We start from the raw sequence: 21,150 nt of genomic DNA, 5'->3' as shown, positions 1-21,150 counted from the left end.
TAGTCATGTATTTTGTAGTGTTGCCCTACATTGGGTTGGTTTTAGCAGAATTTCAAAGTGGCCAATGCACAATGTTTGAGAACATGTATTTTATTCTGTTATCATATTCACTGTCAGCAAGACAAGTGTCTTCATTGACTTCTTTACAACATACAGTATGATTCTATGCTGCAGCTTTACACATGCCTTTTTCTTTCTTGAACAAATATTTGTTGTCTTTGCTAAAATTCTGCAATACACTCATCCTCGTGTGTGTAAAAAGTATTGGTAAAGTTGTCAGGAAAATTACTTTTTCAAAGGTTGCGCTTTAGAATCAGCAGATTATTATTAAAATGTGAAGCAGCTGCAATTTGTGAATTAAAAAAAATGCTGTTTTTAATGCAAATGTTGATATGTATGAGTGAGGGCATGAACTTTGACAGTGTAGTTCATAACTATATTTACCTGCTTTTTCTTTCCCTTTTTAATGGTGAATTGCAACAGCTGGAGGTAGTCCCTCCCCTTCCACTTTGTAGCCAAGATGGCGACTATTGAAGGTGGCAAGTGTCCCATCAACCCCCATCAATGTTGGGGGTAAGGGCACCAAAAATAACACCACTGTTTTCTACTAACAGGTAATCTATTACTCGAGCTGAACGTTACAACACTTGTTAGTGGCAGTGAAATGTGGCACTCTTAGCTATATGAACAATTTGGTTGTAGCCTCAGTCACTATTTACAACTACACAGGAAGGTAAAGTGCGAGTCAATGAGTTGTGGTTGCTCGCTCTCAGGAAAACACCACCCCCTAGCGGGGGGTAACTATATTGACTAACTACATTTCCCCAACACAAATCTTTATGCACACACTCTGGGTCGTGTTGAATGCAACATCCGTGTACTGACCGTAACCTTACTGTAGTTCACAGTGAAGTGCGCGATTGGAACACTGCTTGTCGTACTGCATATACAGTAATAGTGTTTCGGGGAAGCCATATCCTGGGATACAGGGATTTCCTGACATTAAAATAGCTGTGATATCTTAAGGGGTATATGTTTTGCCCCATAAAGACAGTACTTTTATGTACTTAATGTACAAAAGAAGCCTTAATGGCGCTGGTCGTGACAAGGGCGGGTCCTATGTGAGTGCTACAGGGATGCCAACATGGAAATCCAGGGGCTGTTTTTTGCCATAAACATTTCAAACATGGCGTTACACACTGTTTCATGTAGTCTGTCTAGGGGCCAGTTACTGACTTAATTTGTCGGGGTTCGACAACGACGATAAAGCGGGCTTATATGTGGGATCGCCTCCATTTGAACATGAAAGTAATTTGCCATGGAAACCTCCGCTTCGCCTACTGGCGCAAAATGGTAGCGAGGCTGATGACTCGCCCTTCATCAAACTACAACGCAGCGACTAAAACAACCTGCATGACCGACAGCGTGGGTCACTTCGTGACGTGAACATAGATAAAGACGACATGTTAAGTCAATTTTGGTAAGTGCCGTCTGAGAGCTGAAGTACAGTACCTGGATGTAGAAAATGGCGGAAGGGGAACCAACGTAAGTTTGAGGCTAACGTTAGCAGTGGCAGCTTTACGGCAGCAGCCATCATTGCCAGCGACGACGCTACAAGCCGGGAGAATTAGGAACAAGACAGCAGAAGGAACGCCCAGGAATGACATGGTTTACTTTCCAGCTTATTCCAGTATGTTAGAAAGTGTGACAGTCGAGTTGGCTTGTCTGAAAGTGAGACAAAATGAAAAGCAGAACGCTAGCGTGCACTCAAGCTAGTTCTTGCGACCCCATGGAGTTCGGAAGCGCAAATCATGCAGTTCTTTGCGGCTCTAATGACCAACCCAATGGCACCGAGTCGCTGGATTTAAAAAAAGCGGACGACGGGGAACATTTTGTTCGCGGCTGGTCAACCGAGGCTGGTGGTGTTAAACAAGCCGGTTATTACCGCACGGTGGAAGATGTTGTTTTGACAAACAAATATGGCGAGAAGATATGTGGCCAGTTATGTACCGAAAACAACCAAGACAAGGCCCGGAACGATGAACTCATTTGTAGAAATTCAGACATCGTGGAAACCATGGACGAGTCGGAACTAATTTTGGACTCTACGGGGCTTCAGGACAACCTTTCTGCAAGTCCTGCGAATGAAAGTTTCTCTGGAACCATCATGATCAACAACCAAAGCATCATAGTCACCATAGAAAATGGAACTTTGACTCTCGCTGCGCCACCGGATGGATATGAACACAAAGAGGACAACATGGTCAGCCTAAAGGCGCATTTAGGTATGAAGGACCATGAAGATATTGTTCTTCTCAACTATGATAGTGGCACCAAAGCCATTGGGAAGATCAGCACTTTGGCAGTGTCCAGCTCCAGCCACCAGGAAGAGAGCAGACCTGGCTTGTCAGGATGTGACCCTGAGCTGGCTCTGGTGGACAACACGTCTTTGGCCTTCCCCGGTACCTCCTTCCCCTCCTGTCCTATGGTCAAACAGGAGGACGCCGTGTTACATGGAGTCAAGCAGACGAATGTGGTCACCCTCTCGCCTACAACCACTCCAGCAAACAAAGACTCCCAATGCGGACAGCTGCTCAGGTCCAAGAAAGTGATAGTTTCTTTTCCGTGCCCAGTAACAGGGTGCCCTTGTACATTTGACACGCGGCAAAAACGTAAGGTTCATCTACTGAATCATGCTGAAGATCCACGCCCCTACCAGTGCACAGTGGACGGCTGCAGCTGGGCTTTTGCCACTTCCTACAAACTCAAACGGCATCTTCAGTCCCATAACAAGCAGCGACCGCATACCTGTCAGTTTGAAGGCTGCGGCCGGTGTTTCACCACAGTCTACAACCTGAAGGCTCACACCAAAGTCCATCAGCAGGATGATGCCTTCATCTGTGAGATCTGCAGTGAGAGGTTTCGCAGTGCCACCCGACTCAGCAATCACCAGAGAGTCCACTTTGAGCCACAGAGGCCACACAAATGTGAATACCCAGGTAACATATCTGTGATTACAGTATATCTAATGACTCCACTGTGTGATGGCCAAGTGAGGCTTCTTGAAGCAATGAAGCTTTTTAGCCAAATACGTGGAAGAGTGGTTTGTAGAGGCTTCAAATGCACGCCACAATTGTGGTCCCCAAGGGCTTGATGAAGGTCAAACTGCCCAAAGGTCTGTGAATTAATAGCATATCGTCAAACATTGCTGTGTTTAATCAACGTGGCGACCAGTCAGAATGAACACCCCGCACCCCAATCTTGCAGGGGTTTTTTTTAAATTTCACATTTCTTCTTAAATAATTTTAAATTTTCTTTTGTAATAGTCTGACTTTTTTCTTATATTATTTTTACTTAATTGCCTTAAAAAATATATTTATTATTATTATTATTATTATTACTACTACTACTACAACATTATTGTAAAATTATGACATTTTTGTGAGATTACAAGTTTTTTTTTTTTTGTTCATTGGAAGAGAATGGTTAGACTGGACTACTGACTACTGGATGTTACCTTTGGGTTACAGCGCCCTGTACCATGAATGTAATGGTATGGGAACCAACATGCCGGTGGGTCTTCAGGCTCTGGCGCGATGGACAGTTGTGACGTGACAAACACTTCCTCTCCCTCACTTTTAATGTGTACCGTGTGTAAAATCGGTACATATCTGTACCAAACCAGAAGTGCTGCACTGAAAAATCATATTGCGAATACATGTATACATTACTGACTTTAATGTGCAAGTGATTGTACATGTAATATATCACTATATTGATGAACATGACCTTGATTATGATAGGCTGCACATTAAATGTTAATTAAACTTTGTTAGCTGACAACAAACATAACTAATGCATGTGCATTATGTGGGTTGTGGCTTGCAGCGTCTGAGTTATACAGTACAGTTTTCAAGGTTTAGGTCCCCTATGTAGTACCTGACCAAGGCAAAGGCTGAGCAGTGGGTTGACAGCCCGGTGCTTTTGGCTCACTGGATACAGCCGCTGGATTTAAAGGGGCCGTTTGCAACTCGATCATGTGACCATTAGTGCCTTAAATGTACAGATTTGGTAGGGGGTTTAAATGTCCCTATTGTTCACAATTAGAAATGAAATTGAATATAAAGTGTTCAGCTGTACACATGCACATTGTGCACGTTTTACTGATGTTGTCCTTTGCCTCAGAGATTAAAAATAAGAAAAGATGTGACATCCACACAGTCACACTGCCAGCACTTAGCAAATACTCCTGTGCGTGTTACGTGGGGCGTATCTTACCAATAATGCGTGCAGCACATTCGTATGTTAGCGCCCCCGAGGCAGCAGTCTCAAACAGACCGTTTAACACTGTCTGAGTGGATGTATTGATGTGGGGTGTAGCCTGGGCAGGCTGCAGTGCTGGTCCATCTTACATTTGAGGTGTGTGAAGAAGCAGTCATGATGCCATCTACTGTACAGAGTTGTAACCACAAGCTACACAGACAGTTTGTGAGCAAGGGCAAATCATCAAATCTAAAAAAAAATCCGGGCCAAATCTTTGTGATGGTCCAAATGTTGTAAAATTTAAAAAATTCAATAAATGAATGTATGAGGAAACACTGACTTGTGTAACAAGACATTTACCTTTTCTTTGTTCAGGCTGTGAGAAAACTTTCATCACCTTCAGTGCCCTCTACTCCCACAACCGCACTCACTTCAGAGAAACAGGCCACTTTACCTGCACCTACCCGGGATGCGGCAAGATATATGACAAGGCATGTCGCCTCAAGATCCATTTGCGAAGTCACACAGGTAAGCTGATGCGCCATAAGTAGGACGACATTGCTCCCTCTCATGACTGCCTTGAATTCCTGTTGGTCTTTAATTGGACCCAAAGGGGCCGTATCGAAGTCATGTGGTTTAAATTGGCAGCACTTTACAGCATACACATTCAACAAAGCTGCATATTTGCTGCAAATGAAAAGCAGCAAAATCACACTGACTGCTCTGATGCAACTGTTCTGTTGTCTTTCGTGAATTCGCACACAGATTACTACCTGTCATTCTCTGTGTATGTGCAGTTGAAAGTTAGGTGAAGTTTGTAAATGCTAATGCTCTTGGCTTTTAAAGCACGACTCGTTTATGAGCATCGATTTTCCCATTTTCCAGGTGAGAGGCCATTTGTTTGTGATTCAGAAGGCTGCGGCTGGTCCTTCACAAGCATGTCAAAATTGCTTCGTCACAAACGGTAAGCAAGCCATCAAGAGTTCATGCCAGTCCCATATTTGGGTGTCTGATTCTTTTTGTGGTGTGCTCTGCTCAGAGGTGTAATTATTACCTTAACTATACAGTGGAACCTCGTGTTTCATATGCACCGGTGTTTGTAGGATTCGGTTTTTGATTTAAATTATTGCTAAAAATGCATCTGTTTTCATAGACTCATTTATCGTACAGTGCGCCGAACTAGTCGGAGTGCCCACACAAAGTATCCACTCACATGATCAGTGGACTCAAACCGTGTTCATGTTTGTTTTAAATGGAGCTCAAAGGCCAAAACACAAAATGTCACCTGTATCATGACAAATGTAAATAATATAAATAACTTAAATATTACCGGGGGTGGATAGTGGAAAGGATTTCACTATACGATACAGAATTGCGATATATTGATTTTGCCGATATATAGCGATATTTGACAGTGCACTGAGAAATGCAGCTTAAATACAAGTTATCAATATGTACATCAATAGAACAGTGATAATAAAAAAAAAACAGTAATTCAAATGATCCATTTCCAATTAATTGCAATTGTACAGAAAAAGTGGATCTAGTTTCGAGCCACTTAAATGTCAAAATACACTTTATCATTGTCTCCCTGAACAAAAATGTGTATCACTGAGCACTCCACTGACTGATGTAAAAATGATATATTGCAACCTCTGAAACCCAAGGATTGGTAACTTGCACATACAGTCATGGCCAAAAGTTTGGAGAACGACACAAATTTTCACTAGGTCTTCTGTCTCAGTTTTTATGATGGAAATTTGCATTTACTCCAGAAAGTTTAGGTGTTTAAGGTGAATGGCAATTAATGGCAAAGTCCCTCTTTGTCATGAAAATTATCTTCATCCCGAAAAAAAATATATTCTACGGCATTTCAGCCCTGCCACAAAAGGACCAGCTGACATCATGTTCGTGATTCACTGCTTAACGTTGGTGAGAGTGTTGACAAAGGCTGGAGATGACTCTGTCATCTTGATTGAGTGAGAATAACAGACTGGAAGCTTTTTTTTTTAAAAAAAAAAAAGGTGGTGCTTGAAATCTTTGTTCTTCTGTTAGCCATGGTTACCTGCAAGGAAACGGATGCAGTCATCATTGCTTTGCACAAAAAGGGCTCCATAGGCAAGGATATTGCTGGCTAGTAGGACTGCCGGACCTCAATCAACCATTTATCAGATCAAGAACTTCAAGGAGAGCGGTTCAGTTGTTGTGAAGAAGGAATCGCGGTGCCCAAGAAAGTTCAGCAAGCGTCAGGACTGTTTATGAAAGTTGATTTAACTGCCTGATCAGGGTCGTGGGTATACTGGAGCCTATCCAGCATTGGTACACCCTGGACTGGTCGCCAGCCCATCGCAGGACACAGACAACCATTCACGCTTGCATTCATACCTATGGACAACCTAACATGCATGTTTTTGTAATGTGGGAGGAAACTGGAGTACCTGGAGAAAACCCACACACGGAGAGAACATGCAAACTCCACATGGAGTTTCGAACCTAGATCTTCCCGATCTCCTGACTGTGTGGCCAACATGCTAACCACTCAGTCACCTTGCGGCCAAATTCCATAAAATTTAAAATTAAGAGTGTGGATAAAATACTTTCAGTTGTCAAAATGCACAGTTGAATAGAAATTGTTTTAAGCCTATAAAACTGAAATGCATCCTCATCACGTTTAGTCCTGACTCTGGGCACCTGCAGCAGTCCCCTCCCTGAGCTTCTCAGAGTCTGAGATGGTTTATGTGGCTCTAACATGTCAGAGATGTACTTTGGCGCAAGACCATGAAAAGACTTGTACACAAGTAGAGCTGTTTTAAAGTCTATTCTCTAAACAACAGGAAGCCAGTGCAGAGACCTGAGTACTGGACTAATATGGTCATATTGCCTGGTTGTAGTCAGGACTCGAACAGCAGCATTCAGGATATACTGAAGGTGAGCTACATCAGTCCTGTGTCATGCCAACAATAAAGCATCCTTAAATCATTCATGTGTGGGGTTTCTTGTCAGCAAAGGGAGTGGACTGGCTCACAATTTTGCCGAAGAACAGAGCTATGAATAAAGAATGGTACCAAAACAACCGCTGAGAGCAACTTCTCCCAACCATCTAAGAAGTGTGATGACAACCAATGCTTTTTCCAGCACGATGGAGCACCTTGTCACGAGCCAGAAGTGATAACTAGCTGGCTTGAGGAACAAGACATCAACATTTTGGGTCCATGGCCAGCAAACTTCATAAACCTTAATCCCTTTGAGGACTTGTGGGCGGACAAACAAAAATCTGCAAATTCTGACTTCAAGCACTGATAATGCAAGAAATGGATGCCATAAGTCAGGATGTGACCCAGAAGTAAAATGATAGCATGCCACAGTGAATTGAAAAAGAAGGGTCAGCACTGCAAGTATTGACTCTTTGCATAAACTTAATGTAACTTTAAATCAAAGCCTTTGACATGTATGAAATGCTTGTAATTGTACTACAGTATGTCATAACATTTGATAAAAATATTTGAAAACACTGAAGCAGCAAACTTTGAAAACCAATACTGTGTCATTCATAACATTTTTGGCCATGACTGTACTTTAGCTGCACTAGCTACAGCGCTCCATTACATTGACCATTAGATACAGCTTGTTGCTCTCATTATTTGCAGGCCATCAACTTGCATTATCACAGTAGGGCGATCGAAATTTGGCCTACGATAGAGGATTTTAATTCTATCGTTTCTATCATCCATTCCTACAGTATTCCTTTTCATTTGGTTAACAGAAAACATGATGACGACCGACGCTTCATCTGCACTGAAGAAGGTTGTGGGAAGTCCTTTACGCGAGCAGAGCACCTCAAAGGTCATAGCATCACTCACCTGGGCACCAAGCCATTCCAGTGCCATGCTGAAGGTAAATACTGTACAACAACAGGGTTGGTGTAATTTAATGGTTCATTAAAGATGGTAAGGCAATCTCATGTACGTCAATACATGCTAAACTATCTGAACAAAACATCCACATCGTACGTAGCTTTGTGTTATACTACTGTAAAATTCCAGACTTTCGTACACCTGAATATAAACCGCCACCAAATTTTAAAGAAAAAAAAAATTGTACATGTATAGGCCACACTTGTCTATAAGTTGCAGGTGTCCATGTTTTACCATGGGATATTTACACAAAGACACACTATAAACCTTGTAATCCCACCTACTTGATGTTCCCAGTGTCATTTGTTAGCACCAACGAGTGAGATGTGAGACGCTTTCTTTTCATCAGTTCAGGTAGTCCAAGCAGCAGCTGTAGTAATTCTACACTTGAGAAAACGTAAGATTTTCAAAAGACAGATCGCTGCATAAGACCTTAAAACTTGTGATTTTAGTGTCCACTACCTCTTGAATCTACGCTCAAAGCATGGTGAGGAGTGGGGGGGGGATTATGGTCCAGAATTTATGGTCAATACATAATGATTTGAGTTTTGGTGATGTATTTTTTTTTGAGTAATTGAATTTTGTTACTTCTTGTTTTCTAGGTTGTAATGCAAAATTTTCAGCTCGCAGCAGCCTCTACATCCACTCTAAGAAACACAAGCAGGATGCCAGCACACTCAGAAGCCGATGTCCTGTGGCCAGCTGCTCCAAGCACTTCTCCTCGCGCAGCAGCTTGAAGAGCCACGTGCTGAGACAACACCAGCTCAGCCCTGGTCAGTCATCATTCACAGGCCTCTTTGTTTTACTACACACGCATCAAATTCTTATTTTTCACTTTTCATATGGATTATTTTTCCAATAAAAGAGCCTGCCATTGCAGTGGTTCCCTACCATTTATATTAGATTAGCTGTAACCGTAGGAGAAACACTGCACTGTGCATATTTTTTCCCTGCTTGCACACTTTTTAACAGAAATTAACCCTCCTCCGTCCTAGATGTTCTGAACCAGATGGAGACCACGCCCACACTGACCCCGAGCAGTGAGCTAATAAGCCACACACCAGCAACCGTTGGTGGGCCAGGTGTTGCTGGCAGCGAGCAGCTGACTAACTTGGACCTGAGCTCACTTTTCTCTAATGTGCCTGTAGCTACCACGTCCACTGGTATTGGGGTGGGAATTCCTGTTGGTGGAACCAACTCCACTGGCACTTTTACCATGGACCTCTCCCTGGTCAACTCGGGTATCCTTACGATTGACCCCTCTACAGTTAGCGCAGCTCTTTGCACTTCAACGAGTACTGCATTGGCCAAAAGTGCCGACCCCCTCATCCTGGCACCCAGTATTGACATGGCTCCCCACCACAGTCTGGAAGGCACGGTGGGGGATGTTCTGCCTCCTCAGGGCACCCTCAACTTGGATGATGTGCAAAGTGTCACACCGGAAGCCTTGGGAACACTTGCTTCTCTGTCCATGCAGGGTCCCAGTACACCTATTGAGCCCACCCTTCAGCACCCGCTCAGCTCCTCCAGCGCTCTTAGCGTAGAGGCCTCAGCCTCCCTTGCGGCTGCTCCTATTTCAGAACTGTTGGTTTCACCCACCAAAGTGGTTGAGGTGGGTGGCCCAGGAGGGTCTGGGCCTCTGCTCAGTTGTGTGGAGGTACTGGGAGGTCAGGAAGGAGCAAAAGTCCTCACACAGTTTGTGTTCCCTGGGCACACCAATGGCTTCAATCTGCAGAAAGACGCAGAAATGACTGCAGTATCACCCAGCAGCTTCATGGTAAGCCACTTCATTCTACTAATCTACACTGTAATGTTCAGTTTCCAGCCAACATCAGGTTCTCCATGTGTTGATGTTGTGGACTTACACAACCACCATCTGTTTGGGGGTATGACGGTACGCCATAACCACGGTTCAGTCCATACCTGCAGAACATGAACCTGCTTAGCTTTTGTGTCAGCAGCTCTCATTATTTGTGAAATGAAACTTTAAAAAATGCAAACTGTTGGCACATAATTCTCCAATAAATAACATTTTCAAATGAAAACTATATGTCAAATTATATCTAATAGTTACAACTGGAGACCCCCACTTGATTTTGTACATTACAGTTTATAAAAGTAATCCAATGTACTGTAGGTCAGTACACTAAGTCCCCAACAAACACAATTGGTTCCAGACGACCGTTCTTATGTCAAATTGTTCTTAAGTAGGGGAAAAGGTAATATTACCAATTATATAGGTACTACATGTACGTGTATACATATACAGTGTATGTATGTAAATATGAGTTTGAATGCAGTAGTAATATTAAACGAGGATAATTAATGAAAAAATATTCATGAGAGAGTTGAATGAAGACATGTGCAGCTGGAGTATCTCTCAACATGTCTCAGTATGTGTTAATGCCTGTATGAGCCACAACAGTGCTGATTGGCTAAGGGAGAACCTGCCCCTTGTGTTCTGCATCCTGATTGATTGATAATGGTTTACAGGCAATCTCCGTTGTGCCATTTCCTGTTATGGCCAATGGTTGCTAGCAAACTAGCTAAAGGTGTGAACTGCTTGCTGACTTCCAATAAACAATAGAAGAAGCAGCAAACCGGCTTTAGAGCGCCATAAACCATTTTAACAAGGATACAAAAAAGCTACAGCCGAACGGCGCCAAGACGAGACAGAGGAGTGAGTCACGTAATAATTTTTTGTGTCCAACCTAGTAGGTTGATCATTAACATTCAAATGAAATTTGAACTTTGAGTGTTTCAACAAGAGAAATGTGAGAAAATGTTATTGCCTGTCTGAGAAAAGTGCATAAAGTGTATGGTGAGGGATTTTACAGCCTTAAAATACTGTATATATTAATTGCCTACTTTGTGGATTTCACTTAATTGCGGACTATTTTGGGAACCTATCCCCCACGATAAATGAGGGAACACTGTACTATTGGAAAAACTGATAATTTATTTATTTGTACTGTACAGACTGAACTCAAAACTGAAACCAGCAAAATGCAAAGAAATGGAGAGCAGTGAAGTATTCAAGAGTCAAAGTGCATGCTGAGTACGACAAATTCATGCATGTTGGCAGGTCTGCACTAATATTAAAAATTCTCCAAGTTCTCACACCCCCCCTGACAGTTCACCGCATCCCCTCGGGGGCCCGTCCCAATATTTGAGAAGCATTGTGCTAGTCAGATTGCGCTGTTTATGTTTACCACGCAGATCCCATAAACACTTCCTAAACCAAAGGTTCTGTAGCGAATGATCCGGTTAGGAATACATGTACGTTAACCTTACACCCCTTTTTTGTTTGACTCTTTAGTCTTTTTCTTCCAGGATAGTGGCGGCTCAGCAAGGACAGACTACAGAGCCATTCAGCTGGCCAAAAAGAAGAAGCTGATTGCTCCTTCCGTCTCCTCTGGTAATAGAATAGACCTTCTTTCTGAAATCACTTTTCCTAAACTTACTTAATTATTCATTGTTTATTATTAATTAATTATGATGTCTTTTTAATAAATCCAGGTGTCTCTGGATCAAGTCAGAGAAAAGCAAAAGGAGCCAAATCTTCCTGCCCTCCATCAAGTGCTCGTAATGGTGAAGGAGCTACAGCTGCTAATGGGGGCCTCACTCTGCGTGACCCTGTCACTGGGGCCCAATATGTCCAAATTCAGCTCCTTCAGGTGGGATTACACGCCATGCCATCACCCAACTCCCTTAAAAACCAATTTTATTTTTAACACACAGCTCCCTCCCCCAATTCGTGTCTACATACTGTAGTCCACACTAATGGCCTGTTGTAATTCCAGTAAGCATTTAACATAGGACTTGGAATCTCAGGGTACCTTACGATACGATTTGCAATACATGGCTCACGATAGCAATAATTACCTCGGTGATAGGATGAAGCAAACCAAAAAAAAAATTATTTCATCATATATATTTTGCTGACTTCACCTGGGATAGGCTCCAGTTTATTACCTTTGACTCCTCATGAGGACAAGCAGTATAGAAAAAAGGGTGGATATTTTGCTGCATATTTTAACCAGAATACAACCAGTAATGGTGCAAAAACCATGGAACTGTTTTATTGCAACATAACGGTAAAACAGGATTTGATATAGGTGTCCGACAAACATTCAGTATTTGAAACTCATGCCTCATGTCTCTCAAATAGTCAAATCTGTGAAGTAGAAGAATTGCAAAAATAAATATTTAGTATCGTATAGTAGTAGTGATATAATCACTGGAAAGACCCAGATAAGGTTGAGCAGCATGAGCACAATGTTGATGCCGTTCAATGTAAACACACGTCTCTTGATTGAAAAACATTTAGCATTTCAATAGAAAAATTAACATTTCTCTTTCTAAATAGTTTTCTCTGTGAGTGTGGTGGCAAACGAGGTGGCTATGCATATCTGTCGTGCTGCCCATGACGTATTTAGGGTCCTGTTCTTGCTTATACAGGAATACTATTTTGTTACTGAAGTTTGTCTGACGCGTGGCTTCTCGGCGATACAGCAATCACAGACATCAAGGCATGTGTGAAGTTAAAATCACACTTAGCTTTTATTTACAGAGGTCCATCGTTAAAAGGGTCCAGTGTAAAACATGGAAAACTGTCCATGCAATACCAACAAGCAGTTTCCCGCCAACCACGGCCAAAGACTATGCTTGTTTCGGAAAGATTTCACAGCCTCGATTTATACCCCCCAACAGTGTAACTAGTACCCTCCTATTGATCACACCAAGCAGTGTACAGAAAACACAGACCTGAAAGTTTTGACTAAAACAGTTGGCTATTAGAACATTATTTCCTGTGTGTATACGACTGATACAAAGGGCGTACAGTTGCAGGCATACACAGATGGAAACTCGGCCGCAGCCATTTCCAGGAATTAATAAGTACATAGTAGGAATCCATGCTTGCTTGAGTGTCTGTCAATGAAGACAAGCGCCCCTCTTCCTGTTTGGAAGTGCAAAAGTATATTAACTGCCCTCTGCATCTGCATTGAGTTTCAGCTTCCAGTTTTATGAAAGTATAGTGGTTGTTGAAGAGGATTGCTCATTTGTTCAGGATGACCCAGCCACTGATGGAGAGCTCGCCTTCCAGCTCAGCTCCCAGCCATCCACCTCTCATGCCCAGCTTACCGTTGACTTACCTGTCAACATTTTACAGGTACACACCCCCCCCCCCCCCCCCCCCCTTTCCTTTGGATCAGCAGTAATACAAATAACACAAATACAGCAGTAATTTGTGTGTGTGTTGGTGGGACTTTCCCATACAGGAACCTACGGTGGTCATCGAAGAAAACAACTCTCAGTTCACAGGAAGCACAATCAACCTTCAAGACTTGGAGTGACTGACCTCAGCGTCTCTTTCCACCTCAGTGTGCTGTTTACATCACAACAATGCTGCAATACTCTTTTTCATATAAACACTTTATCAGGAGCGTGTAGAAGCTGCCTTTGGCCAAGAGGCAGAGAACATGGAATCCCGGAGATCAAGCACCTTGGAGAGGTGATATGGATACACACCCTCCCCCCAGAGTATAGTAAGTACACTTGTTGCAATATACAAAAATCAGGCTTTTTTTTTTTTTTTTTTTTTTTTTTTTTTTTTTTTTTTAAATTTCATTGTTGCATATTAGGGGTGTCCAAATGTTTTCCATCAAGGGGCTGCACATTGAAGAAAAAAAAAACAGGGCCATTTTAATAATTTTAGTTTAATTAAAAAAATAATAATAAAAACCTAAGAAGACAAGTTGAATATATTTAAAGACAAAACTTTAAAACTGTGTTATAGGTGACAGTATATCATTTCCACAATGTGCTGTGGGCCGCACTTTGGACGCCCCCGCTGTGCAGTGTCCAAACATACTTAAGGAAGTAAAGCATTGATGGCTTGTCTCCAACCTGCTGTTTGAATAAATCCAAACAAATGGAAGTAATTTGCTGATATCGCATTATTGTTGAAATAATTAGCCATTTGTTCAACCCGGTCTCTCTCACACACACACGCATGCACGCACGTAGATAAACAAGCCAGGACATCTATGCCTTTGTGATGCATTATTTGCTGTTTACACTCAATCTGCCTTACAACTGAATGATGCTTTTCCTAAGTACCAAGGGCATCCAAACTTTTTCCATCCAGAAATATGGAAGAATGTCTGGGGGCTACTTTGATGTTCACCTTCCTTTATCAAGTAGTGCCAGGCATGTTCCAGTCATGCTAAACAGTCAAATAACACGAAAGAAACATGAACATGAAAAAGCTTTGTGGTATTTGTATTTTCATGGTAATGTACTATCTGATAACATTCCACATCTTGCAACCTTTTATATAGTTTTTTTTGTGTTGTGGTCCCAATCCTGAATCTTTTGTAATGTTATGATGCGGGCCATGTTTTATTTATTTTTGGAATACGCCACGGACCAATTTAAAATAAAAATAAGAAGCTGCGGGTAGTCGGGGAAATGGCGCCACTCTCTTATATATATATAAATTGTGTTAAATTATTGAATTGTATCTGGAGTGATTAATTAAAGGGCAGAGCCAAACCTAAAAGCTAATAAAATCATTTCAAGCACAGTCACAATTGTTGTGTGCTATTTTGTCAGCAGAATGATAACCAAAGTTTCTCCGAAGGTGGAACAGAGGCCAAAGAATTAAAGTTGTTCTCTAGGAATGAATGATTCAGTGTTGTGATTTTTCTTACACACTTTTATTGTACATATGATATCATAATGCAGGGGTGTCCTGACTTTTCAGTAAGCGCCACATACATAAAATAGGATTGATCCATTTTGTACATTAAGCCGCTAAAAGCAATCCAATATAGGTCTATATATAGTATGCTGAACTATCTGAACAAATCATTCACACCTGTGGTATGATCATGGGTCCCCAAATCCCCGGTCCGCACTCCGGTATCGGTCCATGGATCATTTGGTACCGGGCCGCACAAGAAAGAATGAATAATTTGCATTTTTTCCGTTTTATTTATTATCTGAGTCTGAACGATCTTATATTTTGAAAAAGGATTCCCTGTTAGATCTCGGTCACATGAACGCTGAAATTTAACCCACAAGCTAGCAAAATAAGCAAGAAACAAACAGTTTCTTTGCGAAGGGGAAAGTGCGCGTGAATGAGGCATATTGGACATGTTTCAAACATTAGCAGGGATTTTGGGTGAGACTGAGTCTGAGCCTTCATTCTCCCAGCTGGTGCACGATCACCTGTCTTTGCTTTGAAAAGAGTTCGAACGCTACTTCCGAACCACAAAAGGAATGGATCCGCGACCCATTGCTCCACAAACCAGGTGAATCCAGCATGTCTGTGCCTTTTAAAAGTATGTACAACTCAGCTGGTGTTCTGGATTAAAGTCATGGCAGAACACCCCGAGATCACCACAACAGCACTGAAAACCCTGTTGCCACTTCCGATATCCGATCTGCGAAGCAGGGTTTTCTGGCAACCAAAACAAAACTATAGTAGGCTGTACATAAGCAACACACTCCGGGCTATTACCCCTGGATGGGACCATCTCGTTGCAGAGAAACAAGCTCAGGACTCCCACTGATTTAGGGTTATGGTGAGTAAAAATGTTCGTGTATTTTATGTTCGTTTTTGTGATTTATCTATCTTACTTTGAAGGCATGCTTAAACGTTGCCATAGTGACCAAATTCAGAGCACGATAGGGGCAGAGAGGATGTTACTGAAGTTATACTGTTGGTGCGAGGTATGAGGACGCTGCTAGTAAAGTTGCATACGTGTACACGGGATTTACATTATTTCTCCTCCTTAAATCGTATTTAAGTACACTGTGAATCACCACCTTACCGTGGTGGAGGGGTTTGTGTGCCCGAGTGATCCTAGGAGCTATGTTGTCTGCGGCTATATGCCCCTGGTAGGGTCTCCCAAGGAAAACAGGTCCTGGGTGACGGGCCAGACCAAAAGTGATTCAGAAGACCCGTATGAACAAACACACGAAGAGAGACCGCACCTCGCCCGGAAGTGGGATACCGGGGCCTCACCCTGGAGCCAGGTCTGGGGGAGGCGCTCGCAGGCGAGCGTCTGGTGGTCGGGCTTTCACCCGTGGGACCCGGCCGGGCTCAGCCCGAAGAAGTCTCACGGGATCTCCCTCCCCGTAGACCCACCACCTGTGGGGGCAAGCATAAGGGTCCGGTGCATTGCGTTTTAGGTGGCGATCGAGGGCCGGCACCTAGGCGACCTGGTCTTCGGCGGCCAAATCTGGTTCTTGGGACATGGAACGTCACTTCTCTGGCGGGGAAGGAGCCCGAATTTGTGAGAGAGGTTGAGACATTCCGACGAGATATAGTCGGACTCACCTCGACCCACAGTTTGGGTCCTGGATCCAAACTCCTCTAGAGGGGCTGGACCTTGTTCTACTCTGGAGTTGCTGCAGGGGAGAGGCGGCGAGCTGGTGTGGGCTTATTAATAGCCCCCCGGCTCGGTGCCTCTGTGTTGGAGTCATCCACGGTTAACGAGATGGTCATTTCCCTACGCCTTCGGGTTGGGGAAAGGGTCCTGACTGTCGTTAGTGCGTATGTGCCAAACGGCAGTTCAGAGTACCCAGCCTTCCTAGAGTCCATCAGAGGGGTGCTGGAGAGCACCCCAACTGGTGACTCTGTCGTTTTACTGGGAGACTTCAACGCCCATGTGGGCAATGACAGTGTGACCTGGAGGGGCGGGATTGGGAGGCACAGCCGTGAACCCGTGCGGTGTGATGTTGTTGGACTTCTGTGCGGACCACACTTTGTCCATCACAAACACCATGTTCCAGCATAAGGATGTCCATAAGTGCACATGGCACCAGGACACCCTAGGCCGCAGGTCTATGATCAACATTGTAGTCGTATCATCAGACCTGCGTCCGCATGTTATGGACACACGGGTAAAGAGAGGGGCTGAGCTGTCAACTGATCACCACCTGGTGATGAGTTGGATTAGATGGCGGGGGAGGATGCCGGACAGACCCGGGAGACCCAAACGTGTAGTGAGGGTGTGCTGGGAACGTTTGGCAGAGTCTCCTGTTCGTCGAGTCTTCAGCTCTCACCTCCGGCAGAGCTTCTCCTGCATCCCGGGGGAGGCCGAGGATATCGAGTTCGAATGGGCTCTATTCCATGCCTCCATTGCTGAGGCAGCCGATCGGAGCTGCGGCCGCAAGGTGGTCGGTGCCAGTCGTGGCGGCAAGCCCCGAACCCGATGGTGGACACCATAGGTCAGGGCTGCCGTCAAGCTGAAGGAGTCCTATCGAGCATGGATGGCTTGTGGGACTCCTGAAGCAGCTGACGGGTAACAGCAGGCCAAGCGGCACGCGGCTTTGTCGGTGGTCGAGGCAAAAACTCGGGTGTGGGAGGAGTTCGGTGAGGCCATGGAAGAGGTTCTGCCTCGAAGAGGTTCTGGCAAACCGTCCGGCGCCTCAGAAAGGGGAAGCAGTGCCCGGTCCACACTGTTTACAGTGGGGACGGGGGCCTGCTGACCTCGACTGAGGATATAGTTGGGCAGTGGAAGGAATACTTTGAGGCCCTTCTCAATCCAACTGACATACCTTCCATAGAGGAAGCAGAGACTGAGGATACGAACGCGGACAGTTCCATCACTGTGGCTGAGGTATCTGGGGTAGTCAAAATGCTCCCCAGTGGCAAAGCTCCTGGGGTGGATGAGTTTCGCCCTGAATTCCTCAAGGCTCTGGATGTTGCAGGACTGTCTTGGCTGACACGTCTCTTCAACATTGTGTAGAAGTCGGGAACAGTACCTCTGGATTGGCAGACTGGGGTGGTGGTCCCCCTTTTCAAGAAGGGTGACCGGAGGGTGTGTTCCAACTATAGGGAGATCACACTCCTCAGCCTCCCTTGGAAAGTCTATTCCAGGGTGCTGGAGAGAAGAGTACGACCATTAATCGAACCTCGGCTACAGGAGGTGCAATGTGGTTTTCGTCCTGGTTGCGGAACACTGGACCAGCTCTACACCCTTGCATGGGTCCTGGAGGGTACTTGGGAGTTTGCCCAACCGGTCTACATGTGCTTTGTGGACCTGGAAAAGGCATTCGACCGTGTCCCTCGCGGTGTCCTGTGGGGGGTGCTCCGGGAGTATGGGATTGGTGGCGCGCTACTACGTGCCATTCAGTCCTTGTACAACCGGAGCAGGAGCCTGCTTCGCATTACCAGTAGTAAGTCAAGCCTGTTTCCGGTGAACGTTGGCCTCCGCCAAGGCTGCCCTTTGTCACCGATTCTGTTTAAAATTTTCATGGACAGAATTTCTAGGCGCAGCCAAGGTGTCGAGGGAGTCCAGTTCGGGGGCACTAGGATCTCATCTCTGCTATTTGCAGACGGTGGCCTCATCGGGCTGTGACCTGCAGCGTTTACTGGGACGGTTTGCATCTGAGTGTGAAGCTTCTGGGATGAGACTCAGCACCTCCAAATCCGAGGCCATGGTTCTCAGTCGGAAAAGGGTGGATTGCTCCCTCCGGGTTGGGAATGAGGTCCTGCCCCAGGTGGACGAGTTCAAGTATCTCGGGGTCTTGTTCACGAGTGAGGGAAGGTTGGAGCGTGAGGTCGATAGGCGGATCGGCGCAGCGTCTGCAGTAATGCGGTCGCTGTACCGGACCGTCGTGGTGAAGAGAGAGCTGAGCCGAAAGGCAAAGCTCTCAATTTACCGTTCGATCTATGTTCCCACCCTCACCTATGGTCATGAGCCTTGGGTCATGACCGAAAGAACGAGATCGCGGATACAAGCGGCTGAAATGAGTTTTCTTCGTAGGGTAGCGGGACCCAGCCTCCCTGGTAAGGTCTATTCAGGGGTTCTGCAGAGGAGGATCCGCCGGACAGTTGAATCTCGGATTCAGGAGGAGCAGTGTGGTTTTCGTCCTGGTCGTGGAACTGTGGACCAGCTCTACACTCTCAGCAGGGTCCTTGAGGGTGCATGGGAGTTTGCCCAACCAGTCTACATGTGTTTTGTGGACTTGGAGAAGGCATTCGACCGTGTTCCTCGAGGAATTTTGTGGGGAGTACTCCGGGAGTATGGGGTATCGGACCAGCTAATTCAAGCTGTTCGTTCCCTGTATGACCGGTGTCAGAGTTTGGTTTGCATTGCCGGCAGTAAGTCGGACCCGTTTCCAGTGAAGGTTGGACTCCGCCAGGGCTGCCCTTTGTCACCAATTCTGTTCATTATTTTTATGGACAGAATTTCTAGGCACAGCCAGGGCGTTGAGGGGTTCCGGTTTGGTGGCTGCAGGATTGAGTCTCTGCTTTTTGCAGATGATGTGGTCCTGCTGGCTTCATCAAGCCGTGAACTTCAACTTTCACTGGATCGGTTCGCAGCCGAGTGCGAAGTGGCCGGGATGAGAATCAGCATCTCCGAGTCCATGGTTCTCGCCCGGAAAAGGGTGGAATGCCATCTCCAGGTCGGGGATGAGATCCTGCCCCAAGTGGAGGAGTTTAGGTACCTTGGGGTCTTATTCATGAGTGAGGGAAGGATGGAACGCGAGATCGATAAGCAAATTGGTGCGGTGTCTGCAGTGATGCAGACTCTACATCGGTCTGTTGTGGTGAAGAGAGAGCTAAGCCAAAAGGCAAAGCTCTCAATTTACTGGTCGATCTACGTTCCTACCCTCACCTATGGTCATGAGCTTTGGGTAATGACCGAAAGGACAAGATTGCGGGTACAAGCGGCGGAAATGAGTTTTCTCCGTTGGGTGGCTGGGCTCTCCCTTAGAGATAGGGTGAGAAGCACTGTCATCCGGGAGAGACTCGGAGTAGAACCGCTGCTCCTCCGCATTGAGAGGAGCCAGATGAGGTGGCTTGGGCATCTGGTCAGGATGCTTCCCGGACGCCTCCCTGGGGAGGTGTTCAGGGCAAGTCCGACCGGTAAAAGGCCTCGGGGAAGACCCAGGACACGTTGGAGAAACTATGTTTCCCAACTGGCCTGGGAACGCCTCGGGATCCGCCGGGAGGAGCTGGACGAAGTGGGCCTCCCTGCTTAGGCTGTTGCCCCCGCGACCCGATCTCGGATAAGCGGTAGAAGATGGATGGATGGATGGATCGGTAGCGGGAATCACCCTAAGAGACAGGGTGAGGAGCTCCGTTATCCGGGAGGAGCTCAGAGTAGAGCCGCTGCTCCTTCACATCGAGAGGAGCCAGTTGAGGTGGCTCTGGCATCTAGTCCGGATGTCTCCCGGACGCCTCCCTGGTGAGGTGTTTCGGGCATGCCCAGCCGGGAGAAGGCCCCGGGGAAGACCTAGGACACGCTAGAGGGATTATGTCTCACAGCTGGCCTGGGAACGCCTTGGTGTCCTCCCGGTGGAGCTGGAGGAGGTGGTCGGGGACCGGGAAGTCTGGGCTTCTCTACTGAGACTGCTGCCCCCGCGACCCGGACCCGGATAAGCGGAGGAAAATGGAATGGAATGGAATAAATCGTATTTTATTGTTTGTAATTAACATTTTCTATTAGTGCCGACTGTATATTTTCAAAAGAAAATGGATGCTTTTAGTCCGATACATTTACAAGCAAAGTCTTATGTTTCCACTGAGCATCTTTGCTACTCGTTACTACTCGTTGCTTTTGCAGCCAATTGCTGCTATAAATACTATGGGGCCGCGCTCCAATCAGAGCAAAGAATAATAAGAAGAAGAATGTGTGTGATTGGTTGGTTGTGTGAGACCGTAATATAAGCAGGAAGTTACACACTGATCTGTATAATTTATCTGGATAGCTCATACGTCGCACGCCGGAGTGCAAGCCGCTGAAGCCAAAGAGACGCCATCTTACTACTCACATCGCGACTACACAGCACAGCGTACATATTGTACAAAGCAGATGAAGAGGCTCACAGAACATCTATATTATAAATTAAAAAGCGGGGAGATTCTCCCATTCCTTCAAGTAACGCAACCTTCGTCCCTTAAAAACGATTTGATACATTATTCTCTATTTTTTGGCTATATTAAATG

At 45.2% G+C, this 21,150-nt stretch overlaps 1 protein-coding gene across 1 annotated transcript; it reads left to right on the top strand.

Annotated features, from left to right (window-relative positions):
• Nucleotides 1–920: 920 nt before the first annotated feature.
• Nucleotides 921–16,078, top strand: si:dkey-156n14.3 (zinc finger protein ZXDC). The gene is made up of 10 exons (XM_054783774.1): nucleotides 921–2,999; nucleotides 4,639–4,791; nucleotides 5,149–5,227; nucleotides 8,027–8,157; nucleotides 8,780–8,950; nucleotides 9,173–9,954; nucleotides 11,511–11,595; nucleotides 11,697–11,854; nucleotides 13,249–13,350; nucleotides 13,460–16,078. The coding sequence occupies exons 1-10, from the start codon at nucleotides 1,742–1,744 to the stop codon at nucleotides 13,532–13,534; spliced, it is 2,994 nt and encodes a 997-aa protein (XP_054639749.1). The 5' UTR covers nucleotides 921–1,741; the 3' UTR covers nucleotides 13,535–16,078.
• Nucleotides 16,079–21,150: the final 5,072 nt, after the last annotated feature.

Source organism: Dunckerocampus dactyliophorus, chromosome 8 (genome assembly GCF_027744805.1).
Source record: "Dunckerocampus dactyliophorus isolate RoL2022-P2 chromosome 8, RoL_Ddac_1.1, whole genome shotgun sequence".
Classification (NCBI taxonomy): Eukaryota; Metazoa; Chordata; class Actinopteri; order Syngnathiformes; family Syngnathidae; genus Dunckerocampus; species Dunckerocampus dactyliophorus.
The sequence above is the reverse complement of the archived record's forward strand: the minus strand, read 5'-3'. Positions and strand labels throughout refer to the sequence as shown.